General features: G+C 33.7%; 2 protein-coding genes across 2 annotated transcripts in view; one reads left to right on the top strand and one right to left on the bottom strand.

Annotated features, from left to right (window-relative positions):
- LOC124536895 (runt-related transcription factor 3) overlaps positions 1 to 18,428 on the top strand; it is a 32,065-nt gene extending 13,637 nt beyond the window's left edge. Inside the window, exons 4-6 of the mRNA XM_047113547.1 lie at positions 8,396 to 8,593; positions 17,468 to 17,629; positions 17,765 to 18,428. Of these exons, the coding sequence (XP_046969503.1) occupies positions 8,396 to 8,593; positions 17,468 to 17,629; positions 17,765 to 18,261 (857 nt within the window). The 3' untranslated portion in view covers positions 18,262 to 18,428. The remainder of the gene's footprint in view (positions 1 to 8,395; positions 8,594 to 17,467; positions 17,630 to 17,764) is intronic.
- A 468-nt stretch (positions 18,429 to 18,896) lies between these two features.
- Positions 18,897 to 24,838, bottom strand: LOC124536934 (carboxypeptidase B-like). Its single transcript, XM_047113603.1, has 9 exons — positions 24,781 to 24,838; positions 24,069 to 24,200; positions 23,459 to 23,644; positions 22,358 to 22,491; positions 21,315 to 21,475; positions 20,408 to 20,530; positions 19,932 to 20,037; positions 19,697 to 19,843; positions 18,897 to 19,240 (listed from the first exon to the last, which is right to left on the bottom strand). The coding sequence occupies exons 1-9, from the start codon at positions 24,836 to 24,838 to the stop codon at positions 18,965 to 18,967; spliced, it is 1,323 nt and encodes a 440-aa protein (XP_046969559.1). The 3' UTR covers positions 18,897 to 18,964.
- Between the last annotated feature and the right edge of the window lie 94 nt (positions 24,839 to 24,932).

The following is a 24,932-nucleotide window of genomic DNA, read 5'->3' as shown; positions in this document are numbered from 1 at the left end:
TTAAGCCTAAATGCGTATTAAAACGGAAATAGAAATTATTGCTAATCTAAACAAAGTTTACATATAAGATCGTATTTTTAATAATTATTTTTTGTTTCATATAAATCCTAGCTAATGTTTTATAAAACTTTACAATACCTAGAATCGTTAATCATCTTTACGGAAACCGAATTTGGTTGAATTGTCAGCCAATTTGCTATTAGTGAATTGATGTTCCGGAAATAAATACCGAAAATGATTTTGATTGGTTCGTTAGTTTTTAAGTTAAATGGCGTTTGATACTTTAGGCTTTTTAAATATATACCTACCTACTAATTATATTTCTGACGATCGATAAATTGATTTATAATAACAATACTCGTTGAAATGATACACTCCAAATTATGATAAATATATATAATAAGAGATATAATTTTCTGAATAAAAAAAATCTAGAAGTTGAATTAACATTTTAAAGCTTGATTATAAAAATTGTAAATACATGTTACGTGTAAGAGCTTATTACACAATTGTAGAGTATATGGATTTGTAATATTAAAGATCGTAAGCAATTACAAAAAAGCTCCAAAACTAAATATAAACCCGTAAGCTTCTTACTTGTATGTTCATTTTCAAGCTGTTGATGCGAGTATTTTTTATTTTATCTTTCAATAAGTATGTAAATGAATTAGAATTTTTATTTACCAAAATGATAACTTTGGTGGTATCCAAGAAGGCAGCAGTTCTAACAAAAAAACATCAAACAGATTTTATTTTCCAAGTCAGTTCACATTACAAGAACAGTCAATTAATTAAACGATTTGTCGGATAGCAAATATTGCTCTAGGCTTGCGCCTCGGGGCCTTAGATGACGTCGGTCTTTTCTGTAATATGTAGGCAATAATTTAACAAATTTGTGACGTCACTTTTATTAGAATAATATATCACTATACTACATGTAGTCATACACAACAAGTATAAAATAGGAGCTTATTAATTTATTTTTAAAATAAAAATAATTTTCGTTTTCTTTTTATAAATTTTATTTTGATAATTTAATAATTATATTAATATATTTCGAATGGAGTGTCTGTAGTTTACTAAGACTGTATTTGAAAATAAGTATGTCGATACTTATTTACAAAGTTTTGACGATATTTAGAAATCGTTCGAAGACAAAAGAAATTTTGCAAGTCTAAAAGAAGGTAACTCATTAACATTTCTTAAAACAAATAAAAGCTTCTGGCCGGCGAGTGTACAAAAAACCAATATAGCCCTAAACGGGAAAGTGGAAAAGAAGTTAAGAGGTGTCTATTTGTCACGTTCCTTCGTGAATAACGCTCTGCTTTCCAATTAAGGGTAAGCGCTCTCTTTGTTTATCTTAAATTGCGAGAAAATCTCACTCAAATTATCGAGCTAAAGGACCAAGGGGAGATCGGTAGAACACAACTTTTGTTACGACTCAGTATAAAAAAGTTCCCTGATACTGACGGACAGGGCGCGGGGAATTTTTAATAAGCGAAAAATTTAATGAGGGCTCTGAACGGCCTTGCTCCTTGGTTTTCGCGTGTCAGCTTTACTTAAAATCTAAGGGATGTCGGGGATCTTTTTTAGGAGTTTTTTTTGCTGTCTAATTATCTATTAAGTTCTTCATTAAATTTAACGTTTTAACATTTTAATTCTTTTCAATCTATAAAGATAAAAATTCTATAATTATTATGGAGATTTAATTTAAATAGACGCAAATTATTTTTAAATATTTATTTCCAGTCCAGATATAATGATAACAAAAGTATTTAAAATACCACATGAATACTATTTATAATATTTAAAGCTTTAAGTTAAATTAGCGTTAGTATCTAGGAATCGAAGGTATACGAGATCGTCCTTATTATCTCCCTCGCAATAAGGGAGCAATTTACTGCATCAGTAGTCAGAGGCGACATCTGCTAATCGATTGATTGACCCCGCTTTAGAGCCTTCGATAAAAAATAATGGGGTCTAGACTAAGTACTTGTATTTATAGCTAATGTTCATGTTTTAAAATTTGTAGAGTTCCACACTTAATAATATGATTGTAATTTTGTTTTAAACATAAATACTTGTCGTTTTTACATACGCAGAATATTGTACAAGAGATGTTGATAAAAAAGAAAACATAAACGCTATATGTAAGGAAGTAGTGTCACTATTGTTTCGTGTCAAACTAGAGGAGCCTTGTTAGTCAAACATCGTTGGTAAAACGACACAATAGCACCCCTGCCCTCCTTCAGGTGGGAAATTATTTTTGTATGAAAGCGTAAAAAGATCTCCGCCTTACCTTTCGTTATTAACTCGAGAGGTTCCCTTTGATGCACCGCATGGTTACCCCTTATATAATCTAATGGTTTTAAATTTGCCTTATTATTAAGGAATGTGAATATTATTTGGAATATAAATTACCCTTTTCAATTACAATTAGCACACCGCTGAATAAATTTATTATAAAGGCTTTGTGAGTATAAAAGAAAAGTGTAAAATAAAAATGATTTTGGTCGATGAATGTTTAGGAACGTATAAAATTAAAAACATCTTCCTATACATTTATATTATATTGCGTTTTAAAGGCCTTTCAATTGATAATATTAAATGATATGTATTCGTAATGCGAATAACAAAGATGTATAAAATAAAAATGTAAGTAGCTCTCTCCGCATTAAGGTGTGCGTTTATTTCAATTTTTATTAATTTAAAAGTGGATCTCTTTAATGAAAGAAATTTATGCGCGGTGATGAGAGAGACTGATTGTTTAAAATAGAGGGTTCCGTTCGTGAGAAAGGGAGGTCAAATTTCCTTTGGTGGCCGTCTTTTGCAAGTTCTCTTTTCCGTTTTTAATTATTGAACCACTCATTCCTAATTATTATTATTAGCGCTGGGGAGTGGTGAAAATTGAGGGTCTCCGAGAGTAATATTGACCGCTCGGCTTGAGGTGCGTCTCGGGGGAGGTTTTTAATTGTACACGCTTTTGACTTTTCTCTTGTTCTTTCGAGACGCTTCAATAAACTTGAATTTTATGGTGTCTCGCTTGTAGACGTAGACTTTTATTACGGGGGAAACTTCAAGCGTTTATACCTGAGAGTATTGAGTTTTAAAACGCTATATTTTTATCAGTAGCTCATTTCATTCATACAGTAATATTTAAACTCCTATCATATAAATGGCTTTCACGGTAATCGATAACCCGTGACTTTTTAATAGGCTAGCACGCATTACACAACATAAAGGTCTTCATTCAGATATACGTAATACATTCGTACTCCGCAGCCAATCCGCTAATGTCCCTAAAGCGTATCGGTCCGCATTAGGTATTTTATATCCAAATTGCCGCTCTCTAAGCTTAAAATCCCCAGTAAGCCATGAAACCGAGATCAAAGGAGCTCGCTGCCATTACGATTGTGGCTCATTTTTTATTTAGCCGGCGGAGAACTCTTATCTTAACGCCCCCGTCTAGTTTATGACGTTATAAAGCTGATTTTTAATCTAACGAGAAAATTGCAAATTCTATTGGCTTGCCGATTGTGCAGTGTTTTATTTCAAAGTTTAATTCGTATTTAACTATACATGTATATATACTGTATAGTTTAAATATACATACAGATAACATTCAAGACAAAGTGATAATATACAAAAATATTTAAAATTAAAATAAGGTAATATCAGTTGAAGTTGGACTTTAGTTACTGTCTCGTGTGGTTGCTTTTGTTTTTTACAAACATATTTTGCGAACTTAAATCATCAATGTGTGCGTTAATTTCTGCTACTAATTGTAAAATAGTTTTATTGCGTGGAAAAAATAAGATGTATTACAGGTGGTATTTTAAGGATTTTTTAGATATGTGGCACGTTTCAAGTAATATATAAATTTCATTCTAAAGAGTACTAAAAAACCAAAACTTACTCATACTTACAAAGGGAAAACATCATATCATTACATATCTGTCCCTATGTATGTTTATAAAATTACGCAAAGGATTTTGATGCAGTTTTTTTAATGGATAGAGTGATTCGAGAGAAAGGTTTGTATATAATATATGGACAGTATAGTAAAGAATTACTTACTGATTATTTCAGAAGTTTCTAATGTGATGTCGTAAATAAACAAATTCTGTAGTATGTTTAATATCAGTATAGCACCCGGTGCGAGTCGCTAGTATACATTAATTCAAAGCGAATCAATGCATTTAGAGATTTTAAAACATAGTTGCCATTTTAATTTGAATACTAAATTTGATAAAACCGTAAATACAATATTATCTAAAAAATAATATAACAGAAGCTAAACATAGCATGTAATGTAATATTGAATTTGTATTTGCTAAAACCTGTTTGATCTTGATCCGTGTTATACGATGCAAACATATTTTTATGAAGAGCAGCGCCCCTCGGGATCAATATCCGCAGTTTATGAAGTGTCGCACGTGCAGCCTGCAATATGTTCACGGCTGGGGAGACGAAAGTCTTTTTATGAATAACTTCAATGATTTATTAAGTGTACGCTCAACGCATTTTTCTGTGTGCCCTTTGATACAAATAATTCTCAGGAAATGGTGTGATTCGGTTGAAAGTCAAGGGCCTTTGAATATTTCATATATTTAGGGATATATTTTTGTTAATAAAATTCGAATACTTTGAAATCACTAACTGTAATATTACTGACTGCACTATTTTTTTAATTGGAATTAATATTTTCTTTTATTTATGTCGTAGTTCCCAGTCAAGTTTATCAACTATTACTGCTACTGTTACTACTATTGTTTAATAGATTGAGTGTTAGGACGTTTTCGAATCTCACCGACAATTAATTGTTTAAAATGATATGTCGTGCGATCATTATTATACACATTTATAAATATTTTAAACTGACTCAATGCTATAAAACGGTCAGCCTAACCCGGTAGGTTTAATAGGATGAAATTTTGCAAAGGAAATCCTTATGAAACGTCGATGAGTAGGTACTAAGCGAGGAAAAATATGCTTTATTCAAATATGAAAACAAAAATATAAAGCACTCTTAAGTCACCTTGTTACAGTATTAAATAAGATGTGAAGCGAACAAGGGTTCGGAATTTAGAAATAATATTTATTCTAAGCAAATGTCGATCGAGCGAACTCGCTCACTAAACCATGAGTTAGACCGGGAGATGATAATGACAAAATATTTGGGAAAAGGAAAATGATGGTCATACCGGTATGGCGGGCTGTAAGCCACACTCGAGAAGTATGGCATTACGCTACCGCCTACTTCGTTTTTTTTCGACTATCTGAAAATACAAGCATTATTGTGGTACAAATCGTTCGACACTCGTTATTTTTCCGACACGTTCGATTAAAGCCCACGCGATTGGGCCGCCGGTGCGAGTGGTATGACCATCATTTTCCTTTTTGCCTTTACGTAATTAGACTCCTGAAGAACCGCCATACTGGTACAAATGACCAAATATTTTTGCGTGTTCAAACCCAAGCAAGCACCTACTCATTGTCATGTGCTTAATTTGTGTTTATAATTCATCTCGTGATCAACACAGGTTTTCCTACACAGGTTACCCGGTGGTGAAGGAAAACCTGTGTTTTGTTTTAATGGAATTCAGCCAAATTGTATCCTATCTCTCTGTATCTATTTCAAATCCGTTAAGGGATAGTAGAGGTCGAACATTTACATGCTGTCACTTTTTATTCCTATAAGAATTGACATGGTCATAGATTCGTTTTGGAAATATGAAAATATTATTCGCAAAATTTGAATTGAAATACATACTGAGATATTTTTTTGAAATGTTTTCTATAAAGATTTTTTTATTTGAAAGTAAATGTTATTTCTACTTTAAAATGTTTAGTGTAAAAGTGTTTTTCAATCTAATAAAGGTTTGATAGACATCGGGTCAACATCCGCTTAAAGAAATGTATCTTTTGGTAGACAGCCAACAGAGAAGCATCATACGTACCTGTTTTCTCAAACTCATACAGTATTTTATTTCTCGACAACTGATATCGACATTTTGACTCTTTGATTATTTATTAAAGGCATTATGTTATACTCATTCTTAGTAAAAGTGTTTTAAAATATTATTTTTAATTATAATAAAAAAAAAGAGATTAATGTAGTTTAATAATGTTAATCAAATGAAATAATGGGTATAATTCTATTCGGACACCAAAGTTAAAATTAACAAAGGTTAAATTATCGGCTTTTATTAATTAGAGATTAAATGTAAACGTAAGTCATAGCCTGTAAATATGTCAGTACTGAGATTTGTCCCACTAATAATAATACTTACTTTCTTTCTTCTTTGACATAAGACCTGAATACACCTACATAAGACCTTCCACTGCCAAACAGTAATACTCAGGATTGTTGTATTTTCGTGTCGTGTTTTCTGAGTACTCCGAAGCCGGTGTAACACATTAATTGGTGTTTTGAGGAATGATTAATACTCGTATTTCATATATTGCCAATGTCTATGGCAGATACAATCGGGTGGGTTATCTTTCCGTATTTATAAAAATGACATTGCTCCAATGCGGTTGTTTATTATGAACGGGGCAGATTTTCATTATTATATGTATTCTATTTTTACATTTATTTATTTGTATAAGTTATATTATATGTCATATTCTATGAGCTATAACCTGCAACATTGGTTGCCTAGAAGTGACCGCTATGTAGCGATAAAGTAGCCTACTGTATTTAATTTTTTGTTTTCTCTTTGTAAAAGAACAAGAGCTTTTTTTAAGAACAAGATAAATTATGAATACAAAAGGACATGAAAAGTAAGTAATGTTAATCAGGGATTGAACCTGCAATCATCGATTAAGTTGACGTTTAAGCCACACACGAAATAATAACCTGAAATTGAATGGATATTCACAATGAATAAGCGTCATCGAGTTGTCTCTCAATACGCCGATACACCATACGATCGATGATTTTGAATAACCGAACCAAAACATGGCATTATTGCAATTCAATATGTCACTACCGCAAAACTTTATATGCTGAATGAATGGCATAGTCAGTATCTGTTTACCGCTTATGAAGCCTAGATTGCGACCATGAATTTCACCAGAATTACCATTAGGTATGTGTCGATATGGCAGCGATTGTTCAAACGCTTGCCGCCGTGTTTGCGGCTGCTCTGCGGTGGATGTGTTACGATGGCAATTCCGCTGCGTCATTGCTCCTATTCCCGATACTTATTACCTTAATATTCAGTATATAATTTATAACATAAATTTCATTGACTCTTTTGTAGGAATAATGTGATCTCATTGTGTAATTGTGCAGCAATGTATACCACTTGTCAAATCTTCATCGTAGCTGTTGTTTTGATATTACGATATATTTTCTAAACACTTGTTAAGTGATAGGTTAGGCCGCAGTCACGAAATCGAATCATTTACATTGTAATGAAATGCTTCAGTAGTAATTTAGTTACTTTAGCAATCAATTTCATTAACAAACTTCATTAAAACGTTTCAAGCTATTAATGTGCTAAAACTTATAGATAACAATCTTAAAAGGTTATTTATTTTCAAAATTAGATTGAAATTATTTTTGTAACGGAGTTCGGTGTTTCTCAATCTTGGTTGTATTTATATTCTGAAAAAATTCTTTTGCACCCCGAATTTGGGTGTCTTCGGAACGCAGAACGTGCCGGCACGCGCATTGCTTGGCGACAGCTTGCCACAAATCAGCACAAAGTCTTGTAATCTTGACTATTTCTTGCATTTGTCTTTCACGGACTTTAGATATCTGAAGAAACTTGCTAATAATTAATCTATATCTGTTTTGGTCTCTATTTTTACATCAGGAAGTGTCTTTTGTTTTCTGCCATTACTGCTATTACAAAGAGGTAAAATATATTTCTTTGTCATAAGGGGCTTATGTCCGGAACAAATGATTTTTTCTGAAAATATATTTATACAGGTACAATTTAATATTATTACTGAGTTCTAATGTGGCATAACTTATATCTATATGAAACCGTTTTCTCTATCAATAAACTGAAGCCAGTATTTATATTATTTAAATAAATAGTACGAAAAATTGATATTCAAGGTACTTTCATACTGATTTAGAAAAATCATGGTGAAGTGAAATTGCCTTTATAAATTCTATCAACATTAATGTGTATGTGTAAAGTCTTGAAATCGCTTTACTATAAAATAATAACGAAATTAATAGAGACGTGTTATCAATAATCGAATATTGTTTTTGTTTCTTTATTGAAATAAACGGAATAGGCAAAGACATCTGTCTTACTGACATGGTTAGTCCTTTTTTTGGGAAAAAAAAATGTAGAGGACTTATATATACTTATTGTTTTATGCAAGTAAACTACCATTCGTAAAAGTAATTATATATTTATTTTGTTAACAGGAAAATCATTTACGTTGACGATAATGCTGGCGACGTCACCGCCTCAAGTAGCAACCTATCAGAAGGCGATCAAGGTCACAGTGGACGGTCCAAGGGAGCCTCGCTCGAAGACCCGTCATCATGGATTCCACCCCTTCCATTTCGGTCCTCGTTTCGCACCAGATCCACTTATGGGGTCACTACCTTTTAAATTATCAGGTAAGGATAATAATCATTCCTTTACGAGAATAGTTTGAAACGAATAAATATAAATTTATTCATAATTGTACGGACATGCATGTTTGTGTTACTTATTTGAAAAACATATATATTTTTATATACATGTAAATATATAATGAATTTCTATTAAAAAAATACATAATATTGATTTAATAAAGAAATAATATTTGTAGGATACTACTATTTGCCCATTATACTTCAACGTTGAAAGAAGATATAAGTAACAACCTGTCAATTTCTCATTGTTGCTATGAAGCGAAACCTCCTTTTATGGGGAAGGTTTGGAGCTTATTCTATTACACTGCTTCGGTGCGGTTTAGTAGAGTTCCAATGTACTTCTTAAATAAAGATTATATTTATGGAATGAAGTTACGTGAGTTACAATATTGTGAAATGGCATAAGTCGACACGTAAGAAAAAAAGCGTTATGCTGTCTGTTCCTCTCTTTCTTTTACTCTCTATGTATTTTTGCTATATACTATTTTATAAACAGTCATTCAAACTTTTTTCATTGTTCTAATTGACACAAGATTTTTAATAATAATTTTATTCTTGCTATATTTGTTAGCATTTTATGTTCATTATATAGATCAACATAAATTGCTGGTGTATATGGAATATATAGCGAAAGCAACTTCGTTTCTACCGGATATTCCACGACACACTATGTAGAGGTAGAACTTAGTACAAACTCGTCTGTGTAGGTCCTTATCTACCGCTAAAAAGCAGTACTCAGTATTGTTGTGTTCCGATTTGAAGGGTAAGTAAGCCAGTAACTTGAGGCACAAGAGATATGACATCTATGTTCCTAAGCTTGGTTTGGCAATGTAAGGATTGGTTAACATTTATTAAGCGTCGTTGTATATCGGCGATGGTACATAAAATCGTCTCTTTTCAATTAGGTAAAATTAATATCAACTAATTAACGAAGTGACACAAAAGAATTTTGTAATTAAGTCAGCAATTGAAGTCACATAACGTTCTCGAGAGAATATTTAAGCGACATTTTCATACAAAAGCATTATAATATCACGAGTCTAAATATTTATGATATTAGGTAACTTTTAGACGATATAAAGATGAATAGCATAAGGAAGGCGTGCTCTCGACACGATCCGAACACTCGTGGATATTAAATTGTCACCGACCGTTGTCACCCGTCGGGTCCGACGCCTCAAAAGGGGATTTCATTTGGCCGAAAAGTTCTGCTCCGCTATTAATTATCTATTTCCTTTAACCCTCTTTCGACACTTCGAAGATATCGTCCTTATAATTTTTGTTTTGCAACAAATGTTTATAAATTAATTATTATTATCAAATGCTCTACGACACTTATTATGTAGATTCGAATAAAGAGTATTATAGTACAGTACAAGAAAATATATTAGATACATTGTCTGATGGTATTAATTTCTATGGTCGTAACAAAAAGTTTTGTAACATAGAAATAGAATTCATAGTGAATAGACTAGAATACATAGATTTTAATGTAGATACATTTATTTATACATTATTTCATTTCGATAAAATTGGATTGTTATTAAACGCCTATTCTATAAAATCGTATATCTACGACGCCGCGCCGTCGTCGCTCAGTTGCGACGTTGCTAAGCATCACCTTACTGGCGTCTTGTAAAAGATTATATTCTGGTGACTCAAATGTAGCTTTACATAATATTAAAAGTTTACTAAACATCTTGTATAATACAAATAAATGTTTTTCTTCTGTACTAGAATAACCTCTTTTTCAGGTATATTAGGTGATTTTCGGCTTTATGAAAAAAACTTGAGTTTATTTTTTATAAGTAGGACTGGAAATTTTAGTATATAACTATATATATGAAGTAGAATAAATCCAAAACGCTAATAGATTGAGTATATTTCCGCTGGTCATAAAATTTTGTCTAACCAAATAATTTCTTAAGAATACATAGCTATTAAATTTTGTAAGCTATCTGTCACCCTTCATTTTCTAACATCAACAAAACACAAACTGAAATTCCCTTTACTTACTGAACTTTCCGTAACGTAATCTATTTGTAGGTACGTGTAGTTGTCACCTCTATTGTATCGAGGAATTTAGTGTAGGAGACGCAAGTGGTGGGCAAACCTCGTTAGGACGGGCGTCAAAGGCCCCTAACCCAATTATTCACCTCTCCTACTACACTAAGAAACGAGAATTATAACTCCAATAAGTATTTTGAAAGTCACGTGATGTTTAGAATTCAATTAAAATCATTTATGTTCTAATTAAATATATTTTAAATAAAATCGCTTTCTTTATTTTTGTTTAGTTTGAAGTAATAACATTTTGATGTTATTTAATTTTAAAAAACACTAGTCAATTAAAATGAAGTGTTGCCAGTGAAAAATGGCTATGTTTCGATTGGTAAAAAGAATTCTTTTTCCTCTGTTTTATCACAAATCTTAGATTTTATGCTTCGTATAAGTTTTACAGTAGTGGTAAATCGTTAAAATATATATTATGTATATAATAGCTGATTGCAGATTTTTGTTTAAACTTTGCCTTTTAGTAGGTATTTCCATCAGAATAGATTTTCATTCAAACAGAGTACGTAATGCATTGTCAATACAATGATTGTATTCATTTTCTTTCAAGTAAGTGTTCTGTGTATACACTTCAACATGTAAATTCCACGAGATCCGCGACAGAGCAACGTGTCGCTGGCCTTTTGCACCAATAACCCTTCCGAAATCATGATAAATTATCCACACTCACGTTTACGCACCGAGTTCTAACTTCTTGGTGCAGACCTAAGAATATGTGGATACGGTTATTTTCATTCCTTCTGAATGAACATTGAACGATCGAATGTTACGAGAATGTATTTGTACGATGATGTAAAGCACCTGTATTAATTCGTTCAAGTTTATTTTAGTAACAAACTAGCGACCCGCCCCGGCTTCGCACGGGTGCAATAGTGATACTAAATATTCTACAGAATTTGTTTATTTACGACATCACATTAGAAATTCTAAACTACACAAAAACTTTCCTTTCGAATCACTTTGTCTATTAAAATTAACCGCATCAAAATCCGCTGCGTAGTTTTTAGGTTTAATTAACATAATTATAAGGACATAGAAAACGACTTTGTTTACACGTTTTATATACTATATAGTGATATATCTACAACAACAACAGCCTGTAAATTTCCCACTGCTGGGTTAAGGCCTCTTCTCCCTTCGAGGAGAAGGTACGGAACATATTCCACCATGCTGTTCCAATGCGGGTTGCTGGAAAGTAAGCGAGTCTAATTTGTAGTTTTTGGGGAAAATAAAATTATAAAATTTATTATTCGGCTTTCCGTTGTCTCGCACTGTTCGCTGATATATTTAGCACATCCGCGTCACTCACGCCGCGCGACGCCGTGTGAGCGCCACTTAAAGTCGCAGCTTTCGCATTATTAATGAGGCAGCCTTAGAGAAAATTAAATATAGCATTAGGCCCGGAAGCCCGGGATTGAGGGGGGGGAGAGGGGGAAGAAAGAGTAGGGGCATAACCCTTCCGCCCACCACGCGACAATGCGGGTGCATAATTACGCATTTGTAAATTTTAAATGTCCCACCCACCTCATACAGCCTTTTGTACGGCGTGATTCGCGCTTTTACCGAGACTTTAAACGCTTTCAAATGAATTCGTATGATGATGACGCGAGCTCGATTAACTCTAAATGCGAACAATTTTCACGACGACATATACAATATGCTTTTTATTATGCACGGAAGATTCATAATGGTTTTATAACATAAATGATTGTATTAACGACTGCTCAATTTTCCAACAATTGTAAAGTGTAATGAAAATGTACCTATCAATTATGTTTATTCTTTTAATTTAAAATAACTATTGAACGAAATAGTATATTCGGTAAAACCTACGGATTTAATATTTGCAGATATTCTCCAACAGTCAACCTTTAGGCTAATCTGAAATATACACAAGGTGATAATATACTACAACTATTAAAAATATAGGTAAATATTTTGTAATAGTTACCAAAGTAGGTACTATGATTGTATCGGCTGACATTAAGAAATGAACAATTCCGCTAATTGCCGAACCTTGCCGCTACTTTACAAGAAAAGGTTAATTAAGCTAAACAAAAAGGGGTTAAACAAAATCAATAGAGGCAAATTCATTAAGTGTTAAGCAGATTGGAGTCCAACATGGCGCGCAAGATGGCGTCGGGGTAAGGCGCGTTGACAAAGCGGCGTCGTTAGTTCGCGAGCCCTCTTATTAACCTTATGATGTACGGGAAGCATCAGTCTTGGCTTACGTCAGTGGCATCCCACGGTTTTACTTAAACTATAATACAAATTGGGACATTATTGCGTTTATCCTTTAAATGTAAAGCTTGCATGTGATTTCAAAGTTTTAAGAAAAAACAGTTAAGCAGGTATTTATATTTATCGAATATATTAATTGTTTAATTAATGTATTATGATTATATAAGATGTGGAAAACATTAAAACGCTTCGGAACTTGTACCCTTGAACGAAGGCCTGTATGTACCTATATACCTAATAATGTTTTCAAATCATATTTCGTAATTTTTGACCATCTGATGGTTATTAGTCACCATCACCCATAGATAACAGCGATGTAAGAATTATGAACCATTCTTTACATCAATGCGCCAACTACTTTGAGAACTAAGATGTTATATCTCTTGTGCCTGCAGTTACATTAGCTCACACATCCGTTAAATTGTAACACAACAATAATAAATACTATTGTTTGTTGGTAGGAAATTTGGTGAGTGGGTGGTACCTACCCAGATGGGCTTGCACAATTATCACGTAGTAAAGTTTATTCAGTATTAATACATTGCGTTTTGTTATTGGCTGCCCACATTCTACAACTGGTTCGGAAAAAGACATCTCATACGTAAGGAGAAGCGGTGAAAAAAAATGCGGGAATTATAATTAAATATATACATTTCTGCCTGATGAAAGTAAAGTGCCTAACTGCCATAAAAGTGTCTTAACAAAATCAATTCTTACAGACTACAACATCTCAAGATTCGAAGGGATGTAAGATAATTTCTTAAAAGGCTAACCCTTTTTCCTGATCACTGTGAAGGGTCTTAGTCGTTAAAAATTCCCCTAAACCCGGTACATCGGAATCACACTAAAAACGATAATACTTTTATCTACGTAATCCCGGTCGTCTTCACGGATTAGCGCTGTTGAAAACCGTCAAAAAAATGCAAGAGGCAATCTAGGAAATGGTATTAAAATGTTTTGGTTCAACCCTCTCGCGTCGCGGCTATTTTTCAAACTGGGAAAAAATCCCTTCAAACGGAGTAATGTAGCGGACTGGCACGTCTTCGGAGGCGCGCCGCCTCGGTGTGCTGCGACGTAAACGTTTTGATACTTGATTTTTTATAAAAAAATATTTTTTAATGCAAGTTTTCTTTTTCTATTAAATAAAATCTTATAATAGCTTCTTATTTTAAGTATATTTTATGTTATGTAAAGTAATAAACAAAGCAAATATCTGTATCAGAAACGTATACATAATTATACGTTACTTATAAATAGAATTCTGTCATGTAATGTAAGAAAAGAAATCATACAGATTTCGTTAGAAATGAAATACTTTTCAAACTTACTATTTTTATAAAATAATAAACATCAATAATTTAAATACAAAAACTGGTACATAGAAAGTTTTTAAAATATAATATTTTTAACCAAATCGTAAACGTGTATTTTTGTTTATGTGCTCTATACGCCGATTACACACTATGAACACAAAGCAAAGTATTCCAGCATTTTTAACGAATGCAAATAGTCTGGCGCTACCCTTTCTTCGGCAACTTTGAACATCGAATACGGAATGAAACAATGCCCTTAAGTTTTGGAATCGAAAACTTCGACTAATATATTCTATGTTGTTTGTGATAAATTGTTTTTACAAAAAGGGCAAGAATAATGTTATATATAATGATTTCAAGGTCAGACATTTGACAGAAAGTATCTACTTTAATATATTTTGCCTACGGTTGTTAATAAGATCGACCTTATGGTGTTTAGTTTGCCAACGTTGCGCCCCCTCATTACGATGTGGACACGAGGATGGATACCCTAATTACTGTGTACAGAACCTTGTATTATCACACAAGGTGTCGTCTATCAATGAGTGTACAAACATATGCATAACAATATAAATTCATACTAATATTATGAATTCGAAAGTAACTATCTATATGTGTCACTTTCAGGTAAAAGCTAATGGACCGATTTAAATAAAATTTGGTACAGTAATAGTCTAGAGCCTGTGAAAGGACATAGGCTCCTTTTAATTGAAAAAACGTGTGGTAAACAAAGAGATTTTACATCAATGTAAAATTTTATGTTAATTTGTAAATTTATGAATATTTTCTACACGAGGAAAGCCGCAGGCTAACAGGTAGTGTTAGAATAAAATAAATTAGCGCAAACATTCGACACTCGTTTTCATATCTAGCGTGCTATTAATGTAGTCAATATCTCCTGAAATATGTTCATAATTTTCAAGAGGATTAAGATTGTGTAGTGCGTTATTTTTTTTACTACAAAGTTTATATTATAATTTATTGAATTACATATTTAAGTGTTCTGTATAAAGTTGTGCTATAATCAATATATTCAATTACACTGCTTAGCCTAAGTCTTTTAATACGTATTGCATAACGTTACTATACTTCCCAAGCCTGCTACGATTGACAGATTGAATTACATTGCGTAGCTTAAGTCTTTCAATACGTATTACAAAGCACGGCTACGCTTTCCATGTATAAATACAACAAATTGAATTTCAATGCGTAGTTTAAAACTCTCAATACTTAGGTTATAGCGTTGGGACACTATCCAAGTTTGTGTGGCAGACAACTTGAAGCTCGTGACGACATGGCTTGGTATAATTGAAAGTAACTTTATTTTGAAATCGGAAGAAAAATTTAGATAAATTAATCGAGATTACTTATTAGTATAATAACAATACTTACTATATTTAAATGTTTTAGTGTCAAAAATTAATTTAGTGGAATCACGTCCCTATTATTAGTTTATTTTACAAATCGTGTTACCGCGCTTTTAAATGTATAAGAGTATGAAGGCAGTTAATTGAAGTAGTCGTTATTATAACTGCAATCATCCTGCGTGTCGTGTCCACTTTCAGCCGATTTTATAACTCAACGCATTATTTTTTATCACTCTAACGTACTTTTATAATTTTGTAGATCAGTTTGCTACGTTTTCGTTACTTTAAAGATGTATATTAACGTTTTAAAGACGTGTCTTATATCATTTTCAACATTGTATCCTCCTTTCCGAAATCTTAAATACCAATTAGGCTAACGATGTGAGCCATTACGAGGATTTAAAATTCGATTCAACTCGCTCAACGAAGATTCAATATCTCGAACGTTATCGTAAAAGCTATTTCCAAGGATGATTAAAGGGATAATCCTTAAAAAGCGGCTTTCGTCTAATTGCAGCCAACTCATAAAGCACTACACCTATAAAGGCTAAGCGGTCGGATTCAAAATAATGTATTTTACATTTTCGTTGCGACGGTATCAGCGACATAAAATGGTCTGTAATTTATTCTATTGCTGAAAGGGTTGGGTTGGCTCGGGGTGGGAATTACCCAAGGTGGGTGCTAAAGGGTTAAGCCGAATATACGGGGTCGCGGCGCCGGCGAACTTTGTTAATTTATGCGCTTAAAAATGTCAACTGGAAATTATGACGCCGAAACACATTTCCTATTTCATTAACGTGTTTATGATGATACTGTTTATATTTTATTTATAAAAACATAACCATTTACGTCATTTTATGCCTTTGTTTCCTCTTTTACTCATTTAGCCCTTTAAGATTTCTCAATGATAATCATAATTGTTTTCTGAAATGTATTCAATATGTTCATATTGAATACTTTTCAGATATTTTACCGAGCAATTTTCTGTATATACAGATATAATTTTAGGCATATCGAATAATGCCCTATCATAACTAAGTGCGTTTTATCATTTAGACTATGATTAAAATACGCGAACTAACTTTTAAATCACGTTAAAATTAATCGAAATCGACTTTGGCACTGACTTATATTTAATGCGCTTATACTCCTAACATTCGAAACCCGATATCAATGAAGGTGGCAACAATTGAGGAGTGCCGCGGCGGAGATAAGGCGAGGATTGCTCGCTCTGATGAGGGAGGCGGCTCATTATTTAAATACTTTGACGAGTGCGTTAAGCAATAAGCGTTAGTAGAGAGCGCGACTCTTATTGTTCTGTTGATTGAAATGTTTATTCCAGTTTCAGAAATGAAATGGCGATATATAAACTTTTACATTTGATATTAATAGCGCAAAATACGTTCATGACTATGAAAAAGTGACATTCAATATCTCCTGATAAACTTTATAAGACAAATAATTTTACCCTACGATAAGTTGTGTCATAAAATTAGTTTTATGAAGTTATCCTTATTAATATATACATATTACTAAGGATGACTTGATTCAAGAAGATATCTTCATGACAGTAAATGCAAAGGACTGTGATAGTCTAGTCTCGATTTAAAAAAAAGTTTGCTCAGAACGGAAGAGAACGACGAAGCAGCAAGGAATTCTTTGTCAAAATAAAAAATTGACAATTTTATTACGTTACAGGAATAGCCTGGACAATTGTTCAGTTTCCTAGATGTGATATCGCACTTATAAGGCTAACTGTATACTTACTTCCAAACGCCATTTTCCACTTGGCAAACGCTATTTTAGGTTTTTCTTTATTGATAACTTACTACTATAAATTAAGTTTATATATTTTGTTACAGGTATAGCTCACCAATTAGCTGGTCTGCCCGGTGGCGAGTGGGGAGCGCTCGCTCGTCACTATCCGCCGCCGTTACTACCTACACACGCCCATTTTACACCACATGTTCTACCACCAGCGCACGCGCAACACCACACAGTCCCACCACCGCCTCATGAAACAGGTCAGTTATACAAGTCTATAAATGTTTCTTATCTCCCTCTCACGACCAGCAGACAACTTACAATTTTAATCCAATCTCTTTTATATTTTGTAAAATTTTCATACATACTTAATAGGAAATTAAAATCTTCCCCAGATTTGGCATCAGATAATCCAAATACGATGCATCCTCACAGCACCACCAGTCCTGTGAATTCAAGGCCAAGTTCACCGCAAGACGATGACGATATATCGGTCACCGCTTCGAGCAGCCCGCCACCTGATGATCGTCCTGGAGCCTTTACCTCAGTTACGAGACCAAGGAAACCACTTCAGCCTCTTCCAGCACCATCTAGTCTTTTCCATAGCGCTTTAGCAGCGCAATTATTTCTTAATTCGCCACTTCTTCCAACACCACCCTCTTGGTTATACTCCCAACTCTACGGAGGCTATGATTGGTGGCTCAGACCTCCACCACAACAAGATGACTCAAATTCAAGTCCCGATAGAGAAGAAGAAGCTGGTTCGACGGCGTCTAGCTCGACAAAGAAAAGACCTGCCTCACCAGAATGGACGGACCAAGGCGTTAGAACTCGCAGCAAATCATTAATAACTTCAGAACGAAGACCGGTCGACGTGTGGCGCCCATATTAATAAGAGTTTAACTTGAACAAATTACAGGAAGTGTTGTATAGTGTTGGTGTACTGACCGTCCGGTGTGCAGGTGGACTTCATAGTAGTGGTACGTAGAACAAAAATGGATACGAATTCGATAAAATAGTGATAAATGTCGATAGATGTTTTTACGTTAGATAAATGAATGTGAATTTCAAATTGTAATGTTTTAATTATTGTTGATTGTATTATAATGCAAGGTCTGTAAATAAAGTTATTGGAGATTTTTAATCGATTTATTTTATCTTTAAACATATTTGTTATAGCATATGGAAATGTGTTAAATAAATATTATCGAAATTAAACTTTTGGCAACCAGTGATGTGAAACAATAAACCAGCGTATTGGAGCTCGTTTGATGGCGTGGTGTGAGGATACATTTTTGGATTGCATCCATATTATTCGAAACCGCAGCGAAATGTATGGCCTTTACGTTCATAATGAACAAAATATACGTTGCATATTTTTATTGCTGTTTGAGTGTTTTCATTAATTTTATATAAATTAAAATATTTAATTAAAAATTAACCTCCATATAAATTATTATAATCTATATTTATATTTATTTTATGAGTAACGGTGTAAAGGAGAAATACGAACGAATAATACGTACAGATTTTTTACTTTGTAGTTTTCTTTTTGATTTAGTTACATAATTGATTTATCAATTTTGTGTTAATGACTAAGATTTTGTACACGCACAAGATTGTGTACTTCGACATCGTCTATCAACAAAATCCATCAACCTAACAATACCGCACATGACTTCATTGGCTGTGGTCATTATTTCTTCTTTTGGTAAGAGAAATCTATGTGTTTTTCCTCGAAGTTCGATCATGTAGGAGTAAAGGATGTTCGCCACAGCATAGCTCCAATCAGTGCTGGTACCAGCAGCATAGTACATGAGGTCTTTAGTACTGCCTACTTTGTATGTGTGCCCTCCACAACTGAATATAGCCTGTAAAATTATGGGATTAAATCACATATTCTTTTATAATTTTGTGTAAAGCACAGGTTGCTTATTCTTTTTACCGAAGATTACAGAAACAAATAAAGGCAAGCACTGAGGTTAGGAATGAGGTTTGAGGTGCTTAATTTGTGTACAGTTCATCTCGTGCTCGGCTCGTGAAGGCAAACACCTTCCAGAAAACGTTCCGCACTGGACCAGTGTCATGGCTTAAGTTCTAAGTATTTTCTTCCAAAAGAGAGGTAGCTTTTACAACAAGGAAACAGTATTATTATAACAAATACTGTTATATTATACTATCCAAAAACTTCTGTTCAAAATAGACACCATAAAAAATTACAGCATCAAAGATATTTAAAGAGGTAAATTATTTTAGGGTCTCAATATCTATCAAACATTTATCAAATGCTAATTGAAGTTTAAATTTAAAATGAAAAAAGAAATTACCTTAGCCATAGCTGTTCCTCCTTCAAGCAATTCTACATAATCAGGACAAGGATCGCCTGTGTATCCCCAAGGGAATATTATAACTTCCCCGTAACTATGGAGAGACAAAAATACTTTGAAATTTGTATCCGAATCTAGTATTACTCGCTGAAAGCAATGAATTATGTAATATTAATAAAAAAATATATATTAATGAGGCTGATACAAAAACAAATTACGTAATTTTTACTCTTACTTTAAGAGCTGCGGTTTCAGGTTCTGAGAATGGCTTGGGACCTCTATAAAATATATTACCAGGATCTTCCGATGAACCTTCTTCGCCTCTTTCGCCCCAACCATAACTGAAAATTTTAAATAATAATTTAATAATAATTACAATAACTTACTTTATTTAATTAATTATTTTTAATATGCTGGGATATTTTCGTAGGTTTTTCTCATAACAAGTATTTCTGTCGGAATCAGTGATAGAATTTTTGACAATCAATAAATAAGTGTAATGCTTTATGATTATTTATGAATACAGGTAGTGCGTTGACGAAAGAATTAAAACAAGTGAGCCAACATTAGCCTCTTAGCGTGCGTGACTCTCACCATATATAATCATACTACTTAACTAAAGCACGTGTAGTGCGCTTTCTCTAATCTTTGACAGGCTATCTATCTAATCCTACTCCTATATAGAATAAACAATTCGATTTTATCTTTTACCTAAAATTTCTATTAAGATCGACACCCACACATTCACCATACCGCGCTCTGTTCTTACGCCACATACGGTCGTGTGTGTGTGTGTATTCATAACCGTCTGGATTTAAAACTGGAAGCAAATACCTGAAAAGAAGAAATTAGAATACGGATATTAGTAGTTTTACATAGAAGCTTATTCCAACGTCTTCTTCAGTGCAGATATGTGGATACACATGTAGTAAAATTACACTAGATACATACACATTGAAACTTGTGTCTAGTGTGTGTGTGTGTGTGTGTGATGCTACGTTATCCTTCACCACTGAATACGAGATGAATTGTAAACACAAATGAAAAACATTGAGCCGCGATCTACGAATTTTCACGATCCACAATTTTAAATATTACTCGTTATTCGATCTTATTTGTAACTGATAATAGCAACACCAATAAAATTAACTTAAATATAGTTATATCTCAGCTCAGTTGAGATGGCCCAGTGGTTAGAAGTTAGAACCATCAAGTTCAAACCCAGACAAGCACCACTATATACATGTGCTTAATTTGTGTTTAAAATTCATCTCGTGCTCGGGGGTGAAGGAAACCATCGTGAGGAAACCTTCATGTGTCTAATTTCATCGAAATTCTGCCACGTGTGCATTCCACCAACCCGCATTGGAATAGCGTGGTGGAATATGTTCGAAACCCTCTCCTTAATTGAACAGGAGGCCTTATCCCAACAGTGGGAAATTTATAGGCTTTTACTTTACCTTTTTTATAGTTATATACCTAAACTGTTTTAACTTGGAATTATGATACCTTAACTTATTCTATGAAAGATTTAGATACGCTCAAGTTAGTTTAATGAAAATTTAAGTATATTTTGGGGAACCAGTATACAGTCGTATGTTATTAAGGGTAAGCTTACCAATCCTTATTAGTGACGCTCTCGGGTTGTTCGTGGAACGTCCTGACGAGTCGATCTGCGATGTACGTCACTACCGCCGCACTGATCCATTCACGAGGGTGGATAGATCCGTCAACCCAAACTCCTGTATTATCGCTTTCGCCGTTGGATATTTTTAACATCTAGTCAAACAAAAATGATTACAGTCGAACAGTTATGATCTCACATCAAAGACTACTAATCTAGGCCCCCCACAAGGTGGTCCGACGACCTGGTGAAGGTCGCGGGAAGACGCTGGCTTCGGGCTGCACAAGACCGTTCGTTGTGGCGATCTTTGGGGGAGGCCTATGTCCAGCAGTGGACGTATCACGGCTGAAATGATGATGATGATGATGACTACTAATCTGATTGATGTGGAATTACAAATTTGTTAGAAGCTATTTATAATTTAAAATTAAATACTTGGTGGTAGAGCTTAGTGCAAGCCCGTCTGGGTAGGTACTATCCCCTCATAACATATTCCACGACAGGGTGAGTGAGCCAGATAAACTACAGACACGAGATCTTAGCTCATTGTCTATGGGTGGTGGTGACCACTTACCTTCAGGTGGCCCATATGTTCTTCCGCCAACTAATAGCATAAAAAAATTAAAACAAAGAATCTATATTATTATTTATTCACTTGGTGGTAGGGCTTTGTGCAAGCCCGTCTGGGTAGGTACCACCCACTCATCAGTTATTCTACCGCCAAATAACAGTACTCAGTATTCTTGTGTTCCGGTTTGAAGGGTGTGTGAGCCAGTGTAACTACAGGCACAAGGGACATAGCATCTTAGTTCCCAAGGTTGGTGGTGCAGTGACGATGTAATGAATAGTTAATATTTCTTACAGCGTCATTGTCTATGGGTCATGGTGACAACTTACCATCAGGTGGCCCATATGCTCGTTCGCCAACCTATACCATAAAAAAAAAAACAAAAACATCTAAATGCTGCCAAAACAATAACAGATGATATAACTATAATGTCTCCGAATATAAAATAATTTGACCTAAATAACATTACCCGTAATTCTCTTCCTTCGACCGACTTGCCAATAACATTCACTGAACACAAATACGGATACAACGAAGCCAGTTCGTCCATGAATGCGTAAATAACATCGAGACGGTGATAACTTTTCCAATCCATCGCACGACCTTTGATCACAATATTTAATTAAAAATAAATTAATTCATTCTAAAATTGTCCATATTAATTATCAATTATTGTCGTATCAAGATGACAGTGATTCATTAATGGCGATCTGATTGAGTAACTTTTATTTGGGTTTCGTTTTATATGAGTGGCACTAAAACGAGTTTATTAATAAAAAATATTTCTTTATCAATATAAGTAGCAGCCGTAAAGCTCCCGCTGCTATGTTAAGGCCTCCTCTTCTCTGTGTGAAGATGGGGGAAGTTTTGGAGGTTATGTCACCACACTTCTCCAATACGAGTTATTGGATTTATTAATTGATTGAGATTTACTTTTTTATTGAACTAAAATTATTGTAAAATAGAATATTAAATAGACGAAAATTAGAAATTAATGAATCAACTTTGCAAACATTACGTCCATACTACGTCCTGAGTGATAGTGCACAGCGCGTGTAGATTCTCCAGCATAATGCAATATACGCGTACGCCAGTAGGTAGGACGGGTTAAAACATTTCCAGTATGTTTGTTACGTATGTGATGGATGTTTAATTATATTATATATTAAAATTAATTGAATAACAGTAACGATCGACATTTATCTATGATATATCAAATTTAAACCGAACATTACCAGTCCTTGTCCCCCTTACTATAATAGTCAAACTATCTGTCTAATAAAATAGTGCGTTTAGTCTTAGAGGAACATAGAACTAAAACTTCAAACATTTTTCAAAACTTAAAAAACTTCACCATCCATTATAATTATTTGTTTTCCCAATAATTTAATACCAACGACCAACTGTTCCAAGTTTCCAAATGTAACTTAATATTATTTCTATTACTAGTATTAGCACTTCGAGAGTCTGTTTACTAGATACAATAATTAAGTTAATGTTATGACGTCTATAAGATATATTTCCCAGCAAAACGTAAAATACGTGACGTGGAAATAGTTAAGTTACTAACTTATTTCAGGAGTGCGTTTAGTCTTTTTATTAGCATCCTGTTCTTTTTCCATCAAGGTACGAAGATCTCCTATGGCTACAGCATACGGAATTTCTCGTTCGTGCAACATTCCAGCCACCTGGCTGGACTGCGCCCCTTCAACCATGACGTCCATTGTACTACGCTCCTCTTTCCAGATGTTAAGAACTGCAAAATTACCTAGACCTTAAAAACTAATTGAATCTTCTTCAATTGATCTTTCAATTGATTATTATCAGATATATTCGGATATCGTACGTAAAACTGTGTCAACAGGAATTCATTTTTCAATAACAAAAGTCTAAGATGTGTCAAATAGCAAGTTGGTGGTAAGAAAACGCCAATCCTAATCGACGATTCTGAGATCAAATTGAATCGAACCCGAGACCTCAGAGTGGCGTACCCATGAAAACCGGAGTACACATCACTCGACCATGGAGGTCGTCAAAATATTCTGCGGAAATCTTGGATTTGGCGAATATATGATAAAATTACTTAAGAAAAAGGAGTGGAGATCTTATCCTAGCAGTGGGACATTTATATATTTATTAAAACGCCATAAATTGTTTGTATATCCAAAACAACTACGTACCGCCAACAGTATCCAAAGATTTAACGAAATATCTCTGTCCGTCATTCGTCAATTTTATTTCCCAAACTTGGGATTTATGACGTGTCGCTGCCACCTTGGTATCTTTTATTTGTGTTCTTTGAAATGTGTTCCCTTTGAAAAAGAAACGGTATACAATTTTATTTTAAAATTTGAGACAATTTTTTATTTACTTTTAATTTTGACTAACAAGACGTAAATAATATATGACATTATTGACAACCATAATATGCTGAAGGGTTAATATTTAAGAAGTTTTCATACAATTTTAAAACCTTTTTTTTTTTTGTTAAGCGTGCTGGATAGAATATTTCGCAATAGACTAAGCGATAGTTTACCCAGCGCTGAATGAAGAATCGGAAGGACTACTATCATCATGTTAAATTATAGAATTAAATGTAATGCATTATCACTGATTCGGAAAATAGATTATATCAAGATTAAACCAGAAGGAGGTCTCGAGCTCAATAATAGACCGGGTAGCCCAGCAGAAATATTAGGTAAGGTAAACAGTACGCGTTTGTTTTTAGAATTTAGCTCTGTTTAATTGTATACCAGCTTTGTATAAGGGACATTAAACAGTACCATCACCGTTTTTATTGATATAATTAGCTTGTACCCCATAAACTTGAAAAAGTAATAAAATGTTTGATAATGCACCCTGCATTATCAGACAATAATATATCATAAATACCTGTAATGTAAAAGTTCGTATAACGTAGAATGTTCGATGTTTTGGGATTATTTATCATCACGTAAAGGAAGCCTTGAAATGTTTTGACGTGGACGTGAGAGACTTTGGTTTTTGTTACTGTTACGCAATGTATAACTTGAATATTTTGATTG

Source organism: Vanessa cardui, chromosome 17, assembly GCF_905220365.1.
Source record: "Vanessa cardui chromosome 17, ilVanCard2.1, whole genome shotgun sequence".
Taxonomy (NCBI): domain Eukaryota; kingdom Metazoa; phylum Arthropoda; class Insecta; order Lepidoptera; family Nymphalidae; genus Vanessa; species Vanessa cardui.
This window is presented reverse-complemented; position numbering and strand designations above follow the sequence as displayed.